The 23472-nt window shown below is 35.2% G+C and overlaps 1 protein-coding gene across 1 annotated transcript; it reads left to right on the top strand.

Annotated features, from left to right (window-relative positions):
- Positions 1–18589: 18589 nt before the first annotated feature.
- LOC141714706 (ATP-dependent DNA helicase RRM3-like) lies at positions 18590–22018 on the top strand. The gene is made up of 4 exons (XM_074518207.1): positions 18590–19166; positions 19275–20843; positions 21599–21741; positions 21824–22018. Exons 1-4 carry the CDS (start codon positions 18590–18592, stop codon positions 22016–22018), a joined length of 2484 nt encoding a protein of 827 aa, XP_074374308.1.
- Positions 22019–23472: the final 1454 nt, after the last annotated feature.

Below are 23472 nucleotides of genomic sequence, written 5' to 3'. Positions count from 1 at the left end.
TTGTGGTGTGTGTGTTTATTGTGGGGTCACAGTACAGAGTAGTTGATTGTTTATTAAGATTGGGTGTTATTAAGGGAAATGGAACTCGTGACAACCCGGATCCCCGACCCCGGATTTGGGGGTGTTACAGAAATGGTATCAGAGCTAAGCGTTATAAACCTCAGAGATGATGGGACGTTAAGATAATAAGTTCACTAAGATAATAAGAACTCTTATCAAGTTCATAGTCGGACTACCTAACGTAGTACTGACAGTTAAAACCCTTATGGGAACCCTTATAAATATCGTGATAGGAGCGTAGTTCGTTATCGTATATGGTAGCGGAACTCCGAACCCTGAGGTTGAGGAGCAACAACGCGATGATGTTTTATTAGTAATTGGAGATCGGATTGTGGATCCGATAGAGTGTCCTAATGCAGGACCGGATGATGTTGATATTGAGGATGTAGCGGTTGAGGATGTTGTCCTAGAAGGGATAGTTGTTGAGGAGGATCCCATGGAGGATCCTGACAAGAATGAATAAAAGGACCACTGATGAATTGATGACCATGGTTAGGTCGACTACCAGAGGTAGGATTGGTCGGTCACTACCGGAGGTTCGTTCAAGTTTGTAAAGATAATAGCCCCTTTAACGCGGCTTACTCGTAAGACTGAGAAGTTCGAATGGACAGAGAAATGCGAGAACAACTTTTAAGAACCGAAGCAAAGGTTGGTGACGTTCCCTATGTTGGCGTTGCCGGATGGAAAATGAGATTTTGTGAAGTGTAGTGACGCTTCGCATAAGGAATTAGGGTGCTTCTCATATAGCACAGCAAGGTAATCGCGTACGCGTCAAGACAATTAAGGTAATATGAAATTCGATATCCCCGCCCTTGAGCTTAGGCTCGTGGCAATAGTTTTACCCTAAAGATTGGAGGCACTACTTGTATGGAGAGAAGTGCGAGAATTACCTAAGCCATAAGTGCTCTAGTACATTTTCACGTAGAAAGAGCTCAACATTTGCCAGAGGAGGCAGTTAGAGCTAATCAAGAATAATGATTGGGAGATTCTTTATCATTCGGGGAAAGCCAATGTGGTGGCTGATGCCCTTAGTAAAAAGGAGAGACTCAAGATGATAATGTCTTTTGGAGAGTTTATAAGAGATTTTGAGAAAATGGAAATAGTAGTGAAGGTAACCGGAGCCGGGTACCGAAAAGCTGTTTGAGATAGCAATACAGCCCGAATTATTGGAAAAGAACATATTGTGCCAGTAAAAGTGATGAATGAAGGCAGAGAGCCAACAAATAAATATGAGATTAATACCGAGAAAGATGATAAGGGAATAATGAGGTATTCCTATAGAATTTGGGTTCCGAAAGTTCAAGAGCGTAAGGATGAGAACTTAGATGAGAGCCATAGTTTGAGGAATAAGATTTAGAGCAAACCCTGAACGTGATAGTCAGGGAGGTCACCATCAAGATAGAAGGAACCCATGACATATCGGAGTGGAAAATGAGGATTTTAAATTAAAAGATGACCCCAATTATGGGGAGTAGGATAAAACATTTCATACTAAGGAAATAGAAAGTCGAGTAAGGAAAGGAGACCCGAGACGGTACTCCTATACGGCAATTCATGGACCTGTCTAGACAGAACTTAGACTATTATCCCCAACCACCACCTTGAGGAAACAATGCGATAGGAAATTCTTTCAGGACCTGTAAGTCTCTAAGCTCTCAGAGTTCCAAGGAACAGGTTGACCCAATCGAGGCAAGAGCCTGGCTAAAGGAAATATAGGAATCATTTGAGATTCTAAATGATTGACGAATCTCAAAAGGACTGTTTTTGTCACTTACCCTCCTAAGAGAGAGACCACCCGCTGGTGAAAGACCAAGAAAGGCACGGAGCAAGAGATTATAATAAACTGATTTAAGTCCAGTCAATTGTTTTCGGGAAAGTAATTCCCAAAGATAAGGAGATAGTGTAAAAGCTTTAGAGCCAGAACAAAGGCAGACAAGTATGATAAATTATGAATCTAAGTTGTAAAGTTGTCAAGATTCGTTCTGAGGACACGAATCCAGAATGACGGGATGTTTGAAATCAATGCTTATATTGTGATTGGTTTGTGAAATAATGATAAGAGAAAGGAAAATAAAAAGAAACTGAAGTGGAAAGGAATATAAAGGCAATAGAGTTTGAGGAATGATAAGGGAGTTGGGTATGAGGAAACCCTAAAGACTCATAGCAATAGAAATAGAAAAGTATGTAATCGTCAGGATGATGATGATCCACCATGAGTTAAAATTGATGGTTGAAGGCATAAGAGATACATATATTGTACCCCCTTTAAGTTGGGAGGATTCGAGGAAACCTTGAGATAGTTCGAAGGATAAATATTGAGACACGGATAGACTGAGGAGACAAGAAAGTAAGATATCAGGAAAAATTGGATGAAGGAAGTGACCTTCAATAATGTGAAATGTAAGACCGGTGGCTCGATACCCAGAAAGGGAGACGCCAGGTATGAGAGATATCCCAACATTGAGATGACTGTTGAGATAAACAACAAAAGTAAATAAGGAATTATTAAGAAGAGGTTCACGTTGAACATGACCAATATCTTCCAGAACATCCATGTTATCATTACCAAATCAGGAAAGAAAAGCGGATGACCATTGTTATCTTTTGGAGGCCATATGGATTGACCTCAATTTGAATAAGGATGCTATTATGAAGTTAGGTATAGACTATCGAGGTGGGAATGATGAATAAGATAATCTATCAAGGATATATGACTTGATTTATCCATGGAAGGATGCATGTACCTTTTTAAAGGTGGAATTAAGAATAGAACATCGGTAACTTAAAATGAATCCTAGGGGAATGCATAAAGGTTGGCATTTCACCCTTAATAGGGACAGTGTGAGTTTTGACAGGATGAATTGGAAAGGATTAAGGTAATAACAACCTTTAAGAATCAGTGGAGAAATTTTTCGGAAGTATATAGACAATGGTTCTAGTAGTAGTAAATGGTATTTTGATATGCCCTGTATCTAAGGAATACAGGAGGAACGATTCAAGGATAACCCTAGAGGTTTTACAAGGAGAAAGGTAATATTCAAAATTTTCAAGAATAGAAATGTTGATAAAGGAAATATGACGTAATTATATTGATGCCAAGTGAGGCACGTGTTAAACCACGAGAAGGTATGGATCGAACCAGTAATGGTCGAAATTGTTCAGGGCAATTAGGACTTAAGATAGAAGATGCTCTAAGTATAATTGAGAGTCAGTCATGACAGTGATTAACCTCTAAAGACTGAGGCAATAACTTATGGAAAAAAAATGGTGATTTTTTTTTACTCATCAGATTTTAAGGAAAACATCTTCACATAAGCTGTGATTGAAATGAGGTAGAAAATTATTTGGAGGTGGTTAAAATGACATTGACTGTAAGGAAATTTTACTATCAGGAAAGGCCAAAGAGGTGGCCGACACTTTAACGGTAAAAGGATAATTATAGGCGCTTGTGCCAAAGGATACAGTGATGATGGTTAAAAGCTGAAGGTTGTATTATGGTTTGGAAGATTGACATTCCTTCTGATGACTGTGCAATACCCAGCCGTAATAGTAGTTGGTAAAGGTTTAATTCGTGTAATCGGCATGAATGGGCTATCTATCTTAGAAGGTACTATCTTGAGAATGAGCCTGGACCATGTTTCAAAAGGACTAAACGAACCTTTGAGTAAGTCTTCTATTTAAGGCATATGATTTAGAATGGTATTAACCTGCTATCGTTGCTTTGATTGAAACTCTTCTAAAATTTTATCTGCTTCATGTCATGTATGTATGTCAGGATCAGGAGTGTTCTTCATGAATCATGAATGGTGATTATGTTACCTCCTTAGAAGAATTCGATACGATATGTATGGACTCCGTATGGTTAGCTATTAAGACTTCAAGGAAAATGAATGACTACAGTAGGTCAGTGGTGGACCATAGTAAGGCAGCAATGATTCTGCGAGTATTGAGCTGAATACAACCGTGAGAGTTGTATTGGAATGGGTGTTGAGATTGAGTACCACTAATCGGGTCGTGGTAGTGTATAAGTTATCATTGATAGACTAATTAAGTAGAGTATCTACCTAGTGAATAATTATTCTTTCTTATCAATAGAGAGTCGTATTATTATACGAGGAAGGTTGCGGTGCAAGCATAGAATTCTAGTAACGATGATGTATAGAATGAGATCCCAGATTCGATTTTCGATGTCGAGGGAGTTTCAAAGGTGATTGTGTATAAGCTCGAGGAAGAGTGTGGGTCCATAGAATGATGGACGGGATAGCGAAAATATTTAGGCATGGGAAATACGAGGCTATAATGCTTAATGTTGATTTATATACGTATATGATTTGTTCTCCTATGACAAACCTCTATAGTTCAGAGGTAGGTTCCAAGCCAGATATTTTGTGGCAGTATATTTTTTTTCATATATACAATTCTCTTCCATTCGTTCTTTTCTCTTCTTTTCATTTCATGTAAGCTGAGAAGAACAACCCTTCCAGAAAGGGGAGGTATTGCCGAATGACTATCTATCTGTGTGATAGAAGCCTAGTAGGATACCAGCTATTGTTTAATTGCTTGTCAAGTACTAAAGGCTGGCCACCTTCTGTACTAACTATGCGATATAACAAGTGTTCATGATCATAGTGATCTCTCAACAAATTCCTTTACTTCTATTTGATTGATCAAATTTTGGAAAATAGAAACAACTGAAAAAGGAGTAATAAAGTGGTGGTAGTATGCGGAATGGGAACACATTCGTGATACTAAGGTTGACGTGGTTATTAAAAGGTTATAGAACGCTAACGAGCAAAAGTATAACCAGTATAATATTAGGAACGGAAGGTAGTAGCGATTACGAACTGGAAAATAATGGGTATTAAGAAGCAAAAGCTATAATGATTAGAAGCTATGATGAGAGTCTGTGTAATAGACTTGACAGAATTTGGAATGATCACTTAACGCGGATTAAGTTATCTTACGACAATAGATCATATGTCAGTATTGAGGTATCGCCTTATGAGATCCTTGAGGGAAGACAATGTCGATCTCCCTTATGTTATGATGAAGTTGTAGAGCGCAAGATGCTCGGACCCGCAGTAGTCCAAAGGACCAGGGATATAATAGATTTAATCAGAGGACGACTGGTAGTAGCCAGGAAGGACATAATAAGTATGTCGATTTGACACGAAAGGACAAAGAATAGGAAGGAGGCAACCTTGTATTGTTAAAAGTATTCCCTTGAAAAGAATTAATGAGATTCAGAAAGAAAGGAAAGCTAAGTCCACCAATTGTTGGACCCTTGGATATATTAAGAAGTATTAGGAAGTTAGCATATGAGCTAGCCTTACCCCAGAACATGTAGCAAGTCATAACGTGTTTCACGTATCAATGTTAAGAAAGTGTAATTCGGATGCCAGATAAATAGGGGCATAGGAGCACATAGACATGCAACCAGACGTAACCTATATGGAGCAACCAGGAAGGGTATAGATTAAGAAGGAACGAGTGCTTAAGAGAAGGGTTATCAAACTAGTAAGAGTTTGATGGTAGAACCACAATGTGGGAAAATTTACTTGAGAGTTAGAAAGTGTAATGCTAAGAAAGTATCCCTATTCATTTTCTATCTGATTCCGGGACGGAATCCTTTTAAGGAGGGGAGACTGTAATAACCCCAATTTTTGGAAAATTTTTGAAACCCTTATGAATAGTGTTTTTGCTGAATGAGAAAACTTTTCATGCCACACTATGTAGGGGTTCTGTTATTGATCTTCTGGGATATTATTAGTACTCTATGTGGTATATAAGTGTATGTAAAGATCGTCAGAATCCAATTTCCGAACACTTTGATTTTTCCCGGAAATCCACTAGATACGGAAAGAATTGAGAAAAAGGTAACAGGATAAAAAGGATTTAAATTAAAGGATTATAAGAGAGGATCATAAAAAGGAATATAATGTATTGAGATAGGTTAAGGGAACCTAAGTAATAAGATCCCGGGTATGATCCCTCAAACGATAAACGAAAACGAAAGTTAAGCGAACCGTATAACAGATCAGCGGCTCATTAGGCAAACAGTTAAAAGCTAATCAAAGGGATTAGTGGGGATGATGTCATCCAACCAATAGAAAGAGGACAAAGGAGGGGTGATGACATCACAAAGTGATGTAGGCATGACATGGGAAGGAAGGAGGTGTGGTTGAATGAGAACCACACAAATTCAAGGGCAACAAGGTAATTGACTAAATCAAACAACAAAAATCAACCAACCAAAAGCAAAACAAGGCAAAACACAAAAATCTCTCTTCTTCTTCTTCATGCTCTCGGCCCATTTCTTAAAAAATGAAGATCCAAGCTCCACCACTTACTATTTAGCAAGGTAATTATCTAAGCTTCCCCATGGATAGTTACATACTTCCTATAAGTTTAAGCTTCTAATTCCAAGCCAATCATTTTCTATAAATCATGGAAGAAGATGGTGAATAGTGTTTTTCAAGAAATAAAATTTGTGTTCTTGAAGTTTTGTTTAGATTAAGCTTGGATAAGGACTTTAAGGGTGATTCCAAGTCATTCTCTTGATTCTCCACTCTCCAAGGAAGGTATAAACTATAAACCCTAGCTTTAGTTTTGAGTAATTAGGATTGAATGTGTTTGATATAGCATATGTGAAGCATGATGCTTGATTGGTTGAAGTTTGGTTGAGTTTGTAGAGATTAGTTGGTTTTGTTGCATTGTTGGAGTTGTAAATCTTGGTAATTAGTTAAAGAACCTAAGTAAAGCTTTTAGTTCATGTGGGGAATAAGTATAAATGGTTAATGTGGATTTTTTGGGGCTGTTATGATGTGGTTTGGAGGGATATTGGTTGTATGATTGATTTGGGGTTGATTTGTGGTTGGTTTTGAATGGTTTAAAATTGGGAAAACGCGTAAACATAGCCGTCGTAACGTCCGATTTTCTTTAGACTGTTTTTGTACATAATATTAGGACCCGAGAACCCCCTGCTAGATTTTGACCATTGCCATGTTTAGATAGTTCATATTACGAGCTTCGTTTTGATGTGTAGTTCGTTCGATTCCGATGCACGGTTTAGGAGAAACGACCGTTTCAAGTAACGGCGTTTCGCGAACGAAACTTTTCCCCTCGCCTTACTTTGAAACATAGGTTAAAGACCAAAAAGGGTTAATTAATGTATGAAACAATTATGGTAAGAGTGTTAGGCAGTTGGTAAGAGTATAGATTTACAAGTGACTTTGGTTTAATTCCAACTTACTTGTTGTTTATTAGGTTATCAGACTCGTCCCGAGCCATTCGTAACCCCCAGTCGCTCAGGAACTCGCGAAGGATCGAAAAAGGTTTATTCGATACCTTTATTTTACTTAATTGAATATTAATTTGAGTATTAATTCGAGGGCTTATGACTCAGTTTATTTTATTATTTGAATATTATTTGAATATTCATTCGAGGGCTTATGACTCAGTTTATATTATTATTGAATATTACTTGGATATTCATTTGAGGATGTATGACTCCTTTATTTTATGAATATTATTTATAGTATTCATTCGAGGTATTATCACTCCGCTTATTACTTAATAATATTCTTTATTGTATTAAAGAATAAGGTGTCGATAATTAAACTTATTTTTGATTATTCAAATAAAGATATTACTTTCGTATAAGTATATCTTTGATTATTTGCTATTCATTTCAAGTATAAGTTTTAATACTTCTACTTCAATTATTTTATAAAGATTATTCTTTATGGGAATATTATTTAAATAATAATATTCAGACATTTTCTAAATATTCTGGGGACTGATTTACTTCATTAAATCAGCTTCACTCCAAACATTCTTAAAAATGTTTTGCGAGTCTTCAAAATGATTTTTTAAAGTTAGAGCGGATCCCAAAACTCATTTTTTTTAAGATCCTCCTTTCGAAGGGGATTTAAATACTCGCTCAAAACCTGAGGGATCCGGCTCTGTGGTGTGTTTTATATTAGCAACAAGGTTGCTGTTTTGATAAATGAATTGATTACTTACCCAACACTCGGGAAGTAAAATTCTTGGAACAAGTTAATCCATTAACAGGCATCGCCTGGGAAATATCGGTGAGTTCTCCTTTCCAAATAGATACGACTTCTTGGTGGAGCCGTATCAACAAGTTTCTACTTGGGGAAAGTGGGGACGAGCTTTACATTTCAGAGTCATGGATTTCATCTGAACTAGGAGTGGCGTAAGTGGCCGAGTAGCGCCGGCCCAGCCTTATTATATTGGCCCAAATGGCCTGGAAGTTCCGCTAAGGCGGTCCATTCCTTAGGAGTTCAGTGTTCGGTTGACAAGTAAATCCGACAGGTTCTCCTCTACATGTAGAAAATGGCGGGGTTGTACTACTACGACTGATCATCGTAAGTGGTCTTCCTGGCGCGGCAAACTCCCGTAATGAGTTCATCATCCAATTGGATAATTTCTGCAACACTACCCAGAGCACTTCGATAGAAAGGCTACGGTTGGGCGATTGTTGAGTGTTGGCAGGGTCAAGTTTTCAAAATGATGTTTACATCAAATGAAGTATCTCGTAACTTCATTTTATTTTGATAATATTTTAAAGATTTAATCTATTCAAATCTTGCCTTATAGTCTCATCTATGTGATGAACTTTTGAAGCTAATTATAACTTGAACGGTGGTAGTTCAAGTAGTATTTGGGAAAGATATAAGTATATTGGGGTATCTTGTAACTTCATCTTTTAAACTTATATCTAATTAATAATTGTCTTATGAATGACAAAGATTTTCAGAAAAACGTTGAGACAAGGTTAGATATATGAGATCACCTTGCAACGATATTTTTTTATACAGTTATACACTGGGACTTTGTGTATATTATGCATGGAAGAGGACTTCCAATATTTTGAAAAGTATATATGTATATATATATACTGAATATTTTGCGACTTCATCGCATTAAGATATCAACTTGGTTCATTTCTTTTGACCAAGACTTTCATGAGTACTATGAGAAGGCTCATATATTGTTAATCATTATACATATTATTTTGGTGGGCTTGCTGCTCACCCTTGCTTTCTTCTTTCATCACACAACATCAGATAGACAAGATGAACCGGACCAAGCTCCCGATTCGCAAGAGGTTAGGAGACGTTCCGCAGTTTTCTAGAAGCACTGATGCCGCCATAGCTGAGGTAGGAACTACCAATAGGCTAGGCTTTCAACTTTTGAAGTACCAGATTATGTATATTTATGAATTGTAATAATGGCAAAGAAATATAAATTTATTCATAAACCTTTTAAGGTGTATTCGCATTTAATTATGGAATAAAACGACTTGTGATTATTTTTGGATATTCATCTCTGAGACTATAACTTGTGGTGTGTGTGTTTATTGTGGGGTCACAGTACAGAGTAGTTGATTGTTTATTAAGATTGGGTGTTATTAAGGGAAATGGAACTCGTGACAACCCGGATCCCCAACCCCGGATTTGGGGGTGTTACAGAAATGGTACTTCCCATACCATGATCACTCATATTTCAAAGAGTTTTGAGTAGAAAGTTTAAGTTTTAAGGTTGCATGTAAAGGTTTTAGTTGAAACTCAAAGTACAACCTTGATTCTTGTGAGTTTAGGGTTGTTTTTGAGAGGAATACAAGGAATGGAGAAGTGCCAAGTCTTGAGAAGGAAACTCTTGATGATTAAATGGCCATTCCCTTCCATTTCATTCGGCCATGACCATAGGGGAGCCGAATGAATGGTCCTTAAGACTATTCTTGTCGCTTTGTTCAATTTTTGCATGTTTATGTGATAATGGCTTGAATTTTATGGTGAAAATTTGATGAAACTCCTTGCATGCTAAGTGATCATCTAGATATAGCTCATGCTAGGCTTGCATGTAAATTTCTTGGTAAAACATATTTAGCAAACATGTTGTTTGGCTTGCAAAACTCGAGGACATGCACGCATGTGAATTTCTCTTAGAATGTTATAAGATTCTGATCATTTGGAAAGATTTTGTTAGTAAGCTTTAATTTCAGTAGGATTAAGGTGTTAATATTGATTAATGCTCCTTGATGCATGGTAATAATTCGTGGTTATCTTTTATAAAAATGCATATCTTGTTGTTTCAAAAACTTGATGATTTGTGAGTTGGGAAGTGTAGTTTCTTTTGTTTTGCCATAATTGTACCATAGGTAAAGGATGATCTCCACCAAAGTTATTTTGAGAATAAGGGAGTTAGTTCAGTAGATCACCATGTTTAAGTCTTGGTTTGGGTATTGGGTTGTTGGTAGTTGAGTTTGTCAAGTCAAAACCTTGGAGAAAGGAGAGTTATAGTTTCTGCAGAAAATCAGTTTAGTACCCTGAGGTTTAGAGTGAGTTTTGCCATGTCATTGATAAGCACTTTGAGGCCCAAGCCACCAGAAGTTAGTATTGGGAGTATATAAAAGGTTTTAGGTGTTGGTTGGAGGTTTGCATGTCATTTGGTTAGGTGCACAACTAGAATAACAAAATCTGTCCAGCAGGGGACAGTTTTGTTGCAACTTAGAAATAGGGAGATTTGACCATGTCATGGGTAGGCCCTCATTAGGCCCTGTTGGGCCTTAGTTCGAGGGAGTGTCAGAGAAGTTTGTCCAACCATAGTTCATAGGATATGAGTTAGAACCATGTGTCACAAGTTAATTCAAGTCAGGGCGTTTTCTGCCCAGAAAAACAGGGGAACCTTGGACTTTTAGCTTAGGCCCAAGAAGGCCCAAGCCAGGCCCTTGAGCAAAATCAAGTTTTTGAGATGCCCTTAGGTCAGGAGAGTCTTGTGTAAAAGTTTTGAAGGAAAACTTGTAGTTTAAGAGTGTCCAATGCACTCAAGAAACCATAGTTGTCATTCTGAAATTTGCACCAGTGAGCACTTTCACTTATCACATAGTTTTAGAACACTTAGGAGTGAGATTTAGGTTGACCACCATAGTTGTAAGATAGTATAAGGTCAGTAGAGAAAAAGGCACAAGTGAGGGTCAATAGGTTTTAATTAGTTTAGTAAAGGCACATCGAGTTAGGAAGCCAAAATTTGAAGACTTTGTCTAGTTTAGCGACCAAGTGACTTAAGTTGTGAGTCGAGATCATCCAAGCCTAGTGTTGCATTATGGTGTATATGGTGTTATTTGGTATTAATATATGATATGTGATTATGTGGCTATGTGTGTTCAATTGTAATTTAAAGGTGAATATAAAATTAAGTGCATATAGGCCTAAGTGCCATCCGTGTTTAATTTCAGGTTGTAAATAGGTTTAGTTGGTGAGAGTATATTATAATGAAGATTATTATTATTTATGTAGGATCTCGAGACGAGGGAAACTTGCCATAAAGGTCGAGTGAAGCTCCAGTTGCTCCTACCAGTCAGACCAGACCAGCCTTCTCAAGGCAAGTGATTCAACTTGTCCTTCGTATTTGCTGCTAATAGTTCATACATTGCTGCAACTATCCTGTGTCATTTGATATATTAAATCAAGCGTATCTTATGTTTATCTTTGAATTATATAGAGATGCCCTGAACCCTCGAGTACGTATTGCAAAGTAGTCTTATCATGATAGTATATTAAAGTAATTCGAATGCCATGATAAAAGAAAAGGGCAGTTATAACTCTTGGTTGATTCTCTTGATTAACATGCTGATGATTCCTAAGTATTGATATCTCATCCTGATACTTGAACCCCTATAGAACCTTACCTTGAACCCTGAAAGTCAGATACTTATCAAGTGATTCCTCATTGATTGATACCCCTCTTTCTTATCCTAAAGCTTGACAATTCTGATATATCCTGAGCTAAAAATCATTTTTTCATACCTTAACACCCTTAGTATTCATGAAGCTTACCTCCTTGATGATCCAACACTTGAACCTTGTTGAGAAACCATTGCTTTAAGCCCAATTTGGCATTTCCCTTCATGATATCCAATAGCCTCACTAAATTCCCTTGTCCAAACTTTGAAATATGAAAACCATTCAGTTACCCTAATAGAGTATAGTTTTGTGATTCATGGCTCTGAGAGTTAGTACCATTTCCCCGTGTTTCGAATTAATCTATAATCCCTTGATAAAGATGTTTACTGTAAAAAGAGATTTGGTTATAATTCGGCATCAGTTTTTGAAATAAATAAAATTTGGGTTTTCAGTCCCAAAGGGGGATAAATGTTTTCTTTGAATAGTGGATCTGGACTGAGATACGAGTCCTTTCCACACTTTTATTAGGCTTAAAAGTTTCCTAGGGATTCCCATTAATGTTTTAGAACCCAGCGAGGTTCGGGATTACTTCGCGGCTGATCACCGGCTGTAATAGTTGGTAGTGTTGGGCTGTTCCAAATCCTAAACTGTAAGATCTTGTATTTGGTTAGGTTATTTCTTTTAAAATATTGTAATAGCTATATTTAATCTGCTGTTTAAGTTGGGGTGTGACAGTACCCATAACCCATATTAAGTATAAAATCACTAGATCCATGGATATATCCACAAAATTTACCCAATGGGTAAATAAATTTACCCATGACCCATATTAAGTATAAAATCTATATATCTATGGATATATCCATATAAGTTTACCCAATTTTTTACCCATCAAAACACTAAACGTGGAAATTTTTTGAATTTTAAAATTTAAACATCTTATCTAAGGAAAGAGTTGCATGATTTTCTCATATCTGTTACAACACTAATTCAATGATAATTATTGATTTCCTTATTCTCTCTCATTTTTTGCAAGCATGACCTAATTTTTTCATCTCCTACTTCAGTTTCAGCGCCTAATTTTTGAGGATAATAGCTCTAGATTTTTGACCTAATTTTTTCATAAAATTCTTCATGTAGATTTGATGTGTATCATGTTCGTCGTAAAAGCTTACAGAATACGTTGTTCATCTGTTAAAAACAGCTTCATGATTTACTGAATATATCCGGATGGATTGTCGAGGAACCAGTACATCAGGTATTCATCTCCTTTGTCAGTTTACTTATAATAACATCGTTTTGTAGATATTTGATTTGATCATGCTTTTCTTATAGGTTCAAAATGACGTGTTCGTGGACGAAATGTTGAAAATTTGTTTAAAATCCATCAGAATCAGAGAATCAAGGTAGTGTACACTTTAATTCCATTTCTGATTCGTTTATTGAAAGTGATAATAATGTTCATGTATTATTTCAGTTGTCTAACATCGTACGCGTGGGAAGAATAGTGGACAAGAATCTCACAAATTCAGCAAACATATATAATACACGTAAGCTTTCTCTAAAGAATTTCAGATTGGTTAATGTGTATATACGTTTGACAGACTGATGTTATGTAACATACCATGTATCTTCTCCGACCAAGCATATGAGTCATGATAATGTACATTGTTATACATATATTTGTTGTGCTTATGTTAATAAAACAGGTCATTCTGTAAGAACTCTGTTATCAATTATTGATCAAAGCGTGACACCAGAACAGGGTATTGGTCTCATTGTTTATCCGCCTGATTGTTTATCCCCCTGATTATTTTTATACATGGATTGATAAATGTGTCCTGAAGTTTCTATTAACATTCAGGAATAAGACATCTTTCAAAATGTAGTGTTTCAGAACGGAGTTGCTGCAAATCTGGAAAGTAAAAAAATGACATCAGATTACATCAATGGTATCATTCTTCATCCATTATGATTGTTATTATACAGATTTTTTAATAATTACTTAAGTTTGCATATATGTGTCGTGCTGCTGTTAATAATAAAATAGGTCATTCAGTAACAACTCCGCAATCAATGATTTATCAAAGCGTTACACCAGAATAAGGTATTTGTATCATTGTTTATCCGTCTGATTCTTTCAATATAAGCATTTATAATTGTGGCTTGAATTTTCAATTAAATCAGGAATTAGACAGTTTTCGAAAGGTGTTTTGCATAGCGGACTTGCAGCAAATCTGCAGAGCAATAGAATGACATCAGAGTATAATAATGGTATCATTCTTTATCCATTCTGATTGGTATCCAACATTTTTTCCAATTTTGTCTTCGATCATTTATTAGATCTGTTGTGTTATTGTTAATATTTTAAGCATAACATATTGTTAAGATTATCAATATGTAAGATACATATTTATTTTACCCATTACTACTGATTAACAACTTCATGCAGGTATAGTTTCATCTCAGTTTAAAAGGTTAAAGCAGCAGCCGCAAAGTATTCTGAAGAGTCCTCTTTCAATATCTGATGAAAATATATCTCCTAATATTTCAGCAACCTCAAAACCAGGTTAATTTTAAAAGAGTTTGATGAACATCTTATTCCAGCCTATTAGGAGATGTTGGTCATGTTTCATGTTTCCATTTATTTTTCATCTTCTATGTAGTGCGAAAAGTAAGAATTCAAACAAAAAATTTGAATAAACAAGATCTCGGTCTTTTTCGTAACACCTTAGCAGATGGAGAAAGCAATAGAATAACACCAAAGCACAATAATGGTATCATTCTTACTCCATTCCGAGATGTATCATACCTTTTTATAATTCTGCCATCAATTTTCCTATATTTGTTGTGTTGCAGTTAATAATATAGGCCATCCAATGACAACTCCTATATCAGGATCTGATGAACGTGTGCCGCCTAATATATCATTAAGATCGTCGAGAGGTAAAATTTAGTTGGATTTATTTCACGAAAACTATTTTTAACACATATGAGGCAACAATTTATAGCGAAGACATGTTTCAGGTAGCTACTCATATCCGAATTCCCGGTTAACACAACAGAAGCAAATTATTCCTGCAAACTTCTCTTGCAGAAAATCTTGAAAGCCACATAATTTGTTCAGAAGAACCTAATGGTATAATTCTTGATATATCTCATTTTTCTGATACATCTGTAATTAAATTGCTTTTGAAATTGTGGATTTTGTGGGAATATTTGCAGCAATGAACAATAGATCTATGATTCAGCCTGTTGCGGTAAAAAATCACAATCGTGTCTGCCGAGTCCTCTATCAAGATTTAATCAAAATATATCTCCTAATATTCCATCAAATTCAAAATCAGGTTAATTTTCATTACTTTCATGAACTTCTTATTTTAGTTTGGTGAATGAGTGTTTATCAGTGCAGATGCTAAAATATGTTTACCATCTTCTATGTCGTGCATAAAGTTAGGATTCGTCCAAAGAATTTCAACAAAGAAAATCTCGGTGTATTTCGTAGCACCTTACCAGATTTGAGAAAAATATCCGGACAATGTACTTCATCGCCTAATATTCAGTTTTCTTCTGCAACTAATCCACAGTTATCAGGTAATTTTTTAAAAAATAAAATGCAATTTCGGATGTATCAGTTGATTACGAAATTATGTCAAATTCTAGAAATTTCAGTATTCTGTACAATATTTTTTTCAGGGATGTATTCCTCTTCTCAGACTGGTGAACAAAGTACAAATCAATTTGTTCGCATAATACGCCAAACGTTCCTGTCAAAGGTATAAAATTTTGCGGCTTATTCCTTAATTACAAAACTTTGAAGGATTATTTAAACAAGGTGTCATGTTTAATACTCTGCATCTACTAATGTATATTATGCAGAACATAATTGTAAAAATGCAGAATTTTAGAGTATTAAAAACACTGGAGACAGTTCTCTCATATTCTCAATTCCTGAATCTTGTGTGACAACTGTTCACAAACAAAAAGGTGTAAAAAATAAAATTGTTGCTGACAATGAAGAAGAACAGAATCCTTTAAAAAAGTTTTGTGGAAAACTATCACCAGGTCCTTCGTCATTCAATACAGCAAATGTAAATAGTACATTTGAAAAAGGTGAAAGTTCTAGGTAAAAAAATTTAATGAATGAGTTCAACGATGTTGATGACAATGTTACAATCGACAGTGATACAACATGTGGAGGTATAAATTATTAGTTTTTGAATAATATGTTTAATTCTGCTGGACATTAATAATTATTTTACTGTCTGAAGCATCACCTACTTTTGCTCAATGATGATTTTTATAAATTTCCATTTTTTCGACAGACATGGCAAGTGATATTGAGGATATTAATGAAGAATATTTGAGCAATAATCAATCTATGTGGGATGGATACTTGAATCTTGGAGCCCCTGATAAAATATGTTCGAAGAGTGATGCTGTCATGTGGACTCACGAAAGAAACAATAAGAGTTCTCCTAATAAGCCGCCAACATTTTATCTTTGTTGTAAAAATGATCAAGTCGTACTGGATAAGGAGAAACAGCCTCCTGAACCTCTGGCTACTCTCCTTACTAGGGGTGTTCATTTTAAGCATTTCAAACAAAACATAAGGTTTTACAATTGCATGTTTGCCATGAGTTCTACTGGAGGAAAAATTGACCATTCAATAAATAGAGGCGGTGCGCCATATTGCTTCAAGGTCCCAGGTGTTAATTACCACAATATAGGAAGTCTGGTCCCAACTGACGATAACACTCCAAAGTTTTGTCAGCTTTATATCTATGACACAGAGGACGAAATCAACAACAGGATGAATGCAGTTAATGGTTGCATGGATGTTATTAATGAAGAAATTGTACAATCTTTGTTGCACATGTTGGATGAGCATAACAGGTTGGTTAAAGGTTTTCGTATTGCTCGCGAAAGGGTTAGGCAAAATGTAGTAGATGAGTTTAAATTGGTTCTGATTTCATCCAGTTCAGCAAGCGGCCGACCAAATCACATTGCTCCATCAAATGAGGTAGCAGGATTGATTGTTACTTCTCCTTATGCAAAAGGCTGTCGAGATACTGTCATTGATTCTAAAGTTGATGGATTACAGAGGATTTATGAGACCGATCCACGTTTCATGCAACTTCAATATCCATTACTTTTCCCTCACGGAGATATTGGATATTATCGTGAGATCCCATTAAATAGACATGTGAAGCATTCCAAGAGAGCCGTAGAAGTTACTGAATCTGAAGATCCTGAAGAAAAAGGTGCTAGAAAGTATATTACAATGAGAGAGTTTTATAATTATAAACTAATGATACGTCTTTCAGAAGGTACAAATATGCTATTTAACGAAACTATAATTTCTCATTCAGCTGTTGAACTTTGTAATAATTAGTTTATATTCGATGAATTTATACCTTCTATTGTAACAGGTTTGACACCACATCTTGGAGGTCGTTTATGGCAGCAATATGTTGTGGATGCCTTTACCGCAATTGAGCAGTACAGATTGGATTGGATTAGAGACCATCAAACTACTATAAGATCTGACCTCTACCATAATATCATAGATGCAATGTAAAAGGGAGATAGAAATCCATCCAATATTGGTAAAGCAATCATTCTTCCCGCTTCATTCACCGGAAGGAAGCGCTATATGACTCAGTATTTTAAAGACTCGTTAGCAATATGTCGAACTTTAGGACATCCTTCATTGTTCCTTACTATGACCATTAATACTAAATGACTCGTTAGCAATATGTCGAACTTTAGGACATCCTGGTGTTGATGTTACTGATGCACCTGATGTTGTAGCCAGAGTCTTTAAAATGAAGGTTGATCAACTTATGGATATAATTAAAAAGAAAAATTGTTTTGGCAGATGTATAGGAGGTATCATTTTAGCTAAGTTTTTTATACTCATTTTATTATTCATAAATTGTTCTATCAAAATGCACTTTTAGTATATATTTTGCCTGTTACTAACCGTTTTTCTACAATATTTCCATGGTGATGCATGTAATTGAATTCCAGAAGCGTGGATTGCCTCACGCTCATATATTAATTTGGTTGCACCCCGACGATAGACCTAAAACAACTGAGCAAATTGATAAAATGGTATTAGCTGAAATTCCCGATCCAGAAATTGATCCAGTTGAATATAATGTCGTGAGCAATTATATGATCCACGGACCATGTGATCATGATTATACTAAATCTCCATGCATGGTCAAAGGCAACTGTATAAAGCATTTCCCTAAGCGGTATTTTCATTAACATCCTTAAATTATAAATACTTTACTTTGTTAATAACTCCAATTTTATTAATAGATTTTTTATAATTTTAAAAATGTTTTATTATATGTATAATTCTCATACATTTTTTGATGAGTGTGGATTCCCCATATATAAAAGAAGGAGGACTAGAATTACCATTAACAAGAAGGGGATCAATCTTGATAATTGCTTTGTTGTCCCATTCAATCACGATCTTTTGGTGCATTTTCAATGTCACATGAATCTGGAGATTTGCAATAATTCAAGATCATTAAAGTACCTTTTCAAATACTGTCTAAAGGGTCATGACACGGCGACAATGTTTTTGAGGAAAACACGTACAGGTACTTCTGCAATAATCCCAAAAAAAGCACCAAAAGGTTCGATTGATGAGGTAAAACATTTTTTGAATGGGAGATATGTTTACGCGTCAGAAGCATCTTGGAGGATATTTGATTTTGACATTCATTCCCGTTGGCCATCGGTAGAGAGGTTACCGATACATTTACCAGGCGAGAAGCATGTTTCGTTTAAGGCTGGAGATGTCTTGGAGGATGTTTGCGACAAGGCAATATAAAAAAAAAACCAAGTTAGAAGCATGGTTTGGTGCAAATCAGACTTTCCCAAATGCGAGGAATTATAGTTATTCTGAATTTCCAAATAAATTTACTTGGCATCCTCAACCTGGTATCTGGAAAGAAAGGAAAAAAGGAGATGTTATTGGGAGACTCTCTGAAGTGCATTCATCAAGTGGTGAACTATTATATCTCTGCATGCTGTTACTTAGGAAGAAAGGTTCCATGTCTTTTGAAGATCTTAAAACTGTTAATGGACACATCCACGAAAAATTCAAGGAAGCTTGCGCGGCCCTTGGTCTTCTACAAAATGATAACCAATGGCATGAAGCAATTTCCGAAAACTCCCATACATCATTACCTCCACAGTTACGTGAAATGTTTGTCAATATTTTGGCATACAGACCTATTTCAGATCCACTTAGACTTTGGGAAGCTAATTGGCAATGTATGTCAGACGATATTCTCATCATTAGGCGACATATGCTTAATGATCCTCATCTATACCTATCAGACAAAGATTTGAAGAATTATGCACTTGCAGGTTTATATCTCATTATCATACCACCTGAATATTTAACATAAATATGTTTTAGATATTATATGTAGTATACTTTTAATCATAATACTTCATATATATTTGTGCCCGCAGAAATTGAAAAATTGTGTAATGACATCGAGAAGAGTTTGAAGGACTACGCGACAATGCCATTTCCAAGTGGAGTTTATTTTAGCAATGCTGTTAACAGACTACTCCACGAAGAAACTTCATATGATAAAGAAGAACTCAAAATTTTGCATGAAAAGAATCATGTAATGCTCAACCCTGAACATAAGAACGTTTACAATTCTATCATACAAAATGTTTATAATAAGGTAGCTGGTGTCTTCTTTGTATATGGAAGTGGAGGATGCGGTAAGACATTTATGTGGCAGCCATTATGTTCTCCCCTTCATTCAGAAGGAAAGATTGTGCTTCCTGTTGCCTCATGTGGTATAGCAGCCGTATTGTTGCCTGGTGGTAGAACTCCACATTCAAGATTCCATATTCCTTTGAAATTTGATCAAGACATTACAGCCGGAATCAGACATGGAACCGATATTGCAGAATTAATCCAACAAACTGATTTGATCATTTGGGATGAAGCGCCAATGCAACATCGTCATGCCTTTGAATCTGTTGACCGTTCTTTGAGGGATATAATGTCTGCTATTGACAAAAGGAGAGAAAATAAGCCATTTGGTGGTATCACAGTAGTTTTTGGCGGAGATTATAGGCAGATTTTACCCGTGATTCAAAAGGCATCCAGAGTTGAAATAGTAGGTTCCACCCTCGATAAATCAAAGATTTGGGAATTTTGCCAAGTTTTTTTACTTAAGCAAAATATGCGGCTTCATGCAAGAAATACAGAAATGGAGAATAAGGGTATAGCTGATTTCAGTAAATGGCAGCTTTTAGTTGGCGATGGTAAAGTTGAGAACTTTAGTCATGATGCAGATAGTGGTGAAATGCTAATAAAGATTCCAGATCAATATGTTGTTCATACCACACAAAGTCCTATAGAAAGTCTTTTTGAAATAACTTACCCGAATTTTCTAAAAAACATGTCTTCACATTCTTATCTAAGATCAAGAGCTATCCTAACACCAACTAATGTTGTGGTGGACGACATCAATAACAGCATTCTTGAGAAAATTCCTGGACGTCTACACACATATCTTAGTCAGGATTCAATTGACGATGCTGGTGATAAAGATACTGATTTCAGATCAGCATTTCCAATAGAGTACCTGAACTCATTAAATATGCCTTGCATTCCTAAGCACGAGTTAAACATCAAGGTTGGCGTCGTTGTCATGCTTATGAGAAATTTAAACCAAATTATGGGATTGTGTAACGGCACGCGAATGATTGTGACATCCTACAAGAAGAATAGTATTATGTGTGAAATATTATGCGGATCCCATGTTGGGTTAAAACATTTGATCCCGAGGATAGAGATGATTCCAACAGATACCAGCTGGCCTTTTGAGTTTAAAAGAATTCAGTTCCCACTCCAGATTTGTTATGCAATGACAATTAATAAGAGCCAGGGCCAATCACTTGACACGGTTGGTCTATACCTTCCCAGAGCAGTGTTTTCTCATGGCCATGTCTACATTACCATCTCAAGAGTTACAAGACCAGAAGGTCTCCACATTCTCATTGACAGTGAAGATGGTACCACCACAAATATTACATCAAATGTAGTCTATGAAGAAGTATTTTACAACCTACCGAGCATAAATGATGATAATGTATCATAGTAGTTATTTGTATTGCACATTTACAATCCTGACTAAGTTATTCATCATTTTATTATAATTGGTAGTACGAGAATTTTTTTTGTTATTAAATTAGAATTACATCAGGTCATATTGGTTATTCATTCTCATATAACTACTAAGTAGAAGGAAGATTCTGGAATAGTTTTTTTATGCATATCAAATTCTCAATATAATTAGATGTGATATGTTTTATATTGATAAGGAGACATTATGATAATCAGAGAAGATTATGGGATAACAACAATGTATATCAGATAACTAACTCATATTTAAATATTTGTTTAATATCACATTTATGTTACTAATTGATCTTCTAGTTTAACACAATCTTTCTTTCCATGCTAATATTGGTTTAAGCTGTTAGGGATCATCATACAACTCTAATAGATATCTATTGATTGAGATTTTCATGGACTAATTATCAGCCTATCACCTTAACTATAAAGATAGTGTATATCTTTATTAAAAATATAGCCAATTGTCTTAAACGCTCCTCACATTCGGATTGTTTATATCCAACTCACAAACTAATTTCAGAGTTCATATGGCAGAACATCCAAGTATAATTACAATTCATTACCTATTTGTTGAAATGAACATTTAATATACTCCTTTTTGATAACATCTATTAACTTTTTCATTACTCAGATATACAGGACGATAATCATTTATCCAATCTGGATGTTAATAATACTGCTTGGACTTTGAAGGTCCGTGTGACAAGAATGTGGGTATCAACTAATCGACAAGGTGTCTTAGTCAGGCACAATCTTATTTTATTGGACTGTGAGGTTTGATTGAATAACTATATGACTTATACCACATCTATGATTGTGTTTTCCAGCCTCCATCCTAAGATTTTCTTTTTTGCAGAATAATCACGTACTTGCAATTATTCCACAAGCTCTTTGGAATTTGTTTTACTTTATCATTCATCCTGGCAGATTGTTACGTATCAGAAATGTTCAGGTTCTTCCAGCTGTTGGATTTCTGAGGCCTGCACGTTCTGCAAATCACATCATGTTTCTTCCCATCACTGTGGTGGTGTTAGAACCTGAGGAAATTTAGTTCCTGTGACGCTCCTATATAATTCTCCTCATTGTTCTGCTCTCGATGAGCTTCCTATTTATTCAACTAGTATTGCTTATAAAATTTTATATCAAATCGCTTATAATTTGTTGTGTTTAACTTTAAGTTTATTGTGGTAGATGTTATTGGAATTATTGAACTCCTGAAACCAGTACAATCTATTATGACAAGATTTGTTGAAAAGGAAGTGTTACGCTTCAGAATTTCAGATGGCGTGTAAGACTCTTCAATAAATTTTTTGATAATTATAAAAATACTACGCCATCCTCCAGTTTTCATATTTTACGTATTAACACTATTGAACATCCATAAGTGTTTGACATTTTATTATATTCATGTTAGGAGGGCCATCCAAGTGTGTTTAACGGTTCTTTGCCAACAAATTTTGAATCATTGTACCAAGTTACTGAAATTGAACCCAAAATTGTGATTCTGGCATCTGTTAGAGTCTTTATGTATCGAGGTTAATGTCTTATTTTTTATATTATAAACCTTTAAAATTGTAAGCGTTCTCATAGGTTATACAATTTCTTCTAGCTCTTAAATAATATATATTTTTTGCTCTTAAAAACAGGAAGAGCGCAGATCAGCAATATTCCGTCAACAAAGGTTTTTGTCCATCTTGATTATCCTGATGTCTTATATTTTAGGCAGAGGTAACTAAATATAAATTATATATTTTTTATTTTTACATCATTTTTTTCATATAAACGCTTATAATTTTTACATACTTTGCAATATAGGTTGATGGACATTTGACAAATCCAAATTTGACGCTGTAGAACCATTCCCATCAACGAAGCTTGAAGACACTTTATTTTTACTGCATTTCTATTAAACTTCCTGATTCAACCGCATTGTCGTATTTGTTTTTATTAAACTTATTTACCACGCTATGAATTATTTTATAATTTCTGTGTAAATCATAATTCTCTCAGTATTTGTCTTTATTAAATGTTGGAACAATTTTGATCACATTATCTCAACTCAACAGTTTAAATAAATACATTAATTTAATATGTATATTCTAAAGTTCTGAAAAAAAGATGTTATATATAATTCCATTTCGAAAGAATCGAACAGATTCTGTTATAAATATTCATACCATTTTCATATCTTATGCATATTTTTAAATTAATTAGAGAAACAAACAGAGGTATGAAAAAAATATACAAGTTAATAAAAAAATGAGATCAATAACACTTTGATTGTGATGATTGGATTAATTGAATTGATTAACCTTAATTAATTAATTAACTCAAAATTTAAAATATAATATTCTGTTACATCTAAATTGTACTTATATATTCAAGAATTATATTGAATAGATAGGAAGATAATTGATGATTAATGACCTAATCATTGAGGATTATATTGTTGTCGGTCTTTATCGTACATATTTTTAAAAAAAGGAACAATTATCATCAACTTAC

Source organism: Apium graveolens, chromosome 3 (assembly GCF_009905375.1).
Source record: "Apium graveolens cultivar Ventura chromosome 3, ASM990537v1, whole genome shotgun sequence".
Lineage (NCBI taxonomy): Eukaryota > Viridiplantae > Streptophyta > Magnoliopsida > Apiales > Apiaceae > Apium > Apium graveolens.
The sequence above is the reverse complement of the archived record's forward strand: the minus strand, read 5'-3'. Positions and strand labels throughout refer to the sequence as shown.

Coding starts and splice junctions, on each gene's coding strand:
- LOC141714706 (XM_074518207.1), top strand. CDS start 18,590: ATGTCTTGGAGGATGTTTGCGACAAGGCAATATAAAAAAAAAACCAAG. Junction 20,844..21,598: donor TCTCATTGACAGTGAAGATG/GTACCACCACAA, acceptor TTCATTACTCAG/ATATACAGGACGATAATCAT. Junction 21,742..21,823: donor TTATTTTATTGGACTGTGAG/GTTTGATTGAAT, acceptor TCTTTTTTGCAG/AATAATCACGTACTTGCAAT.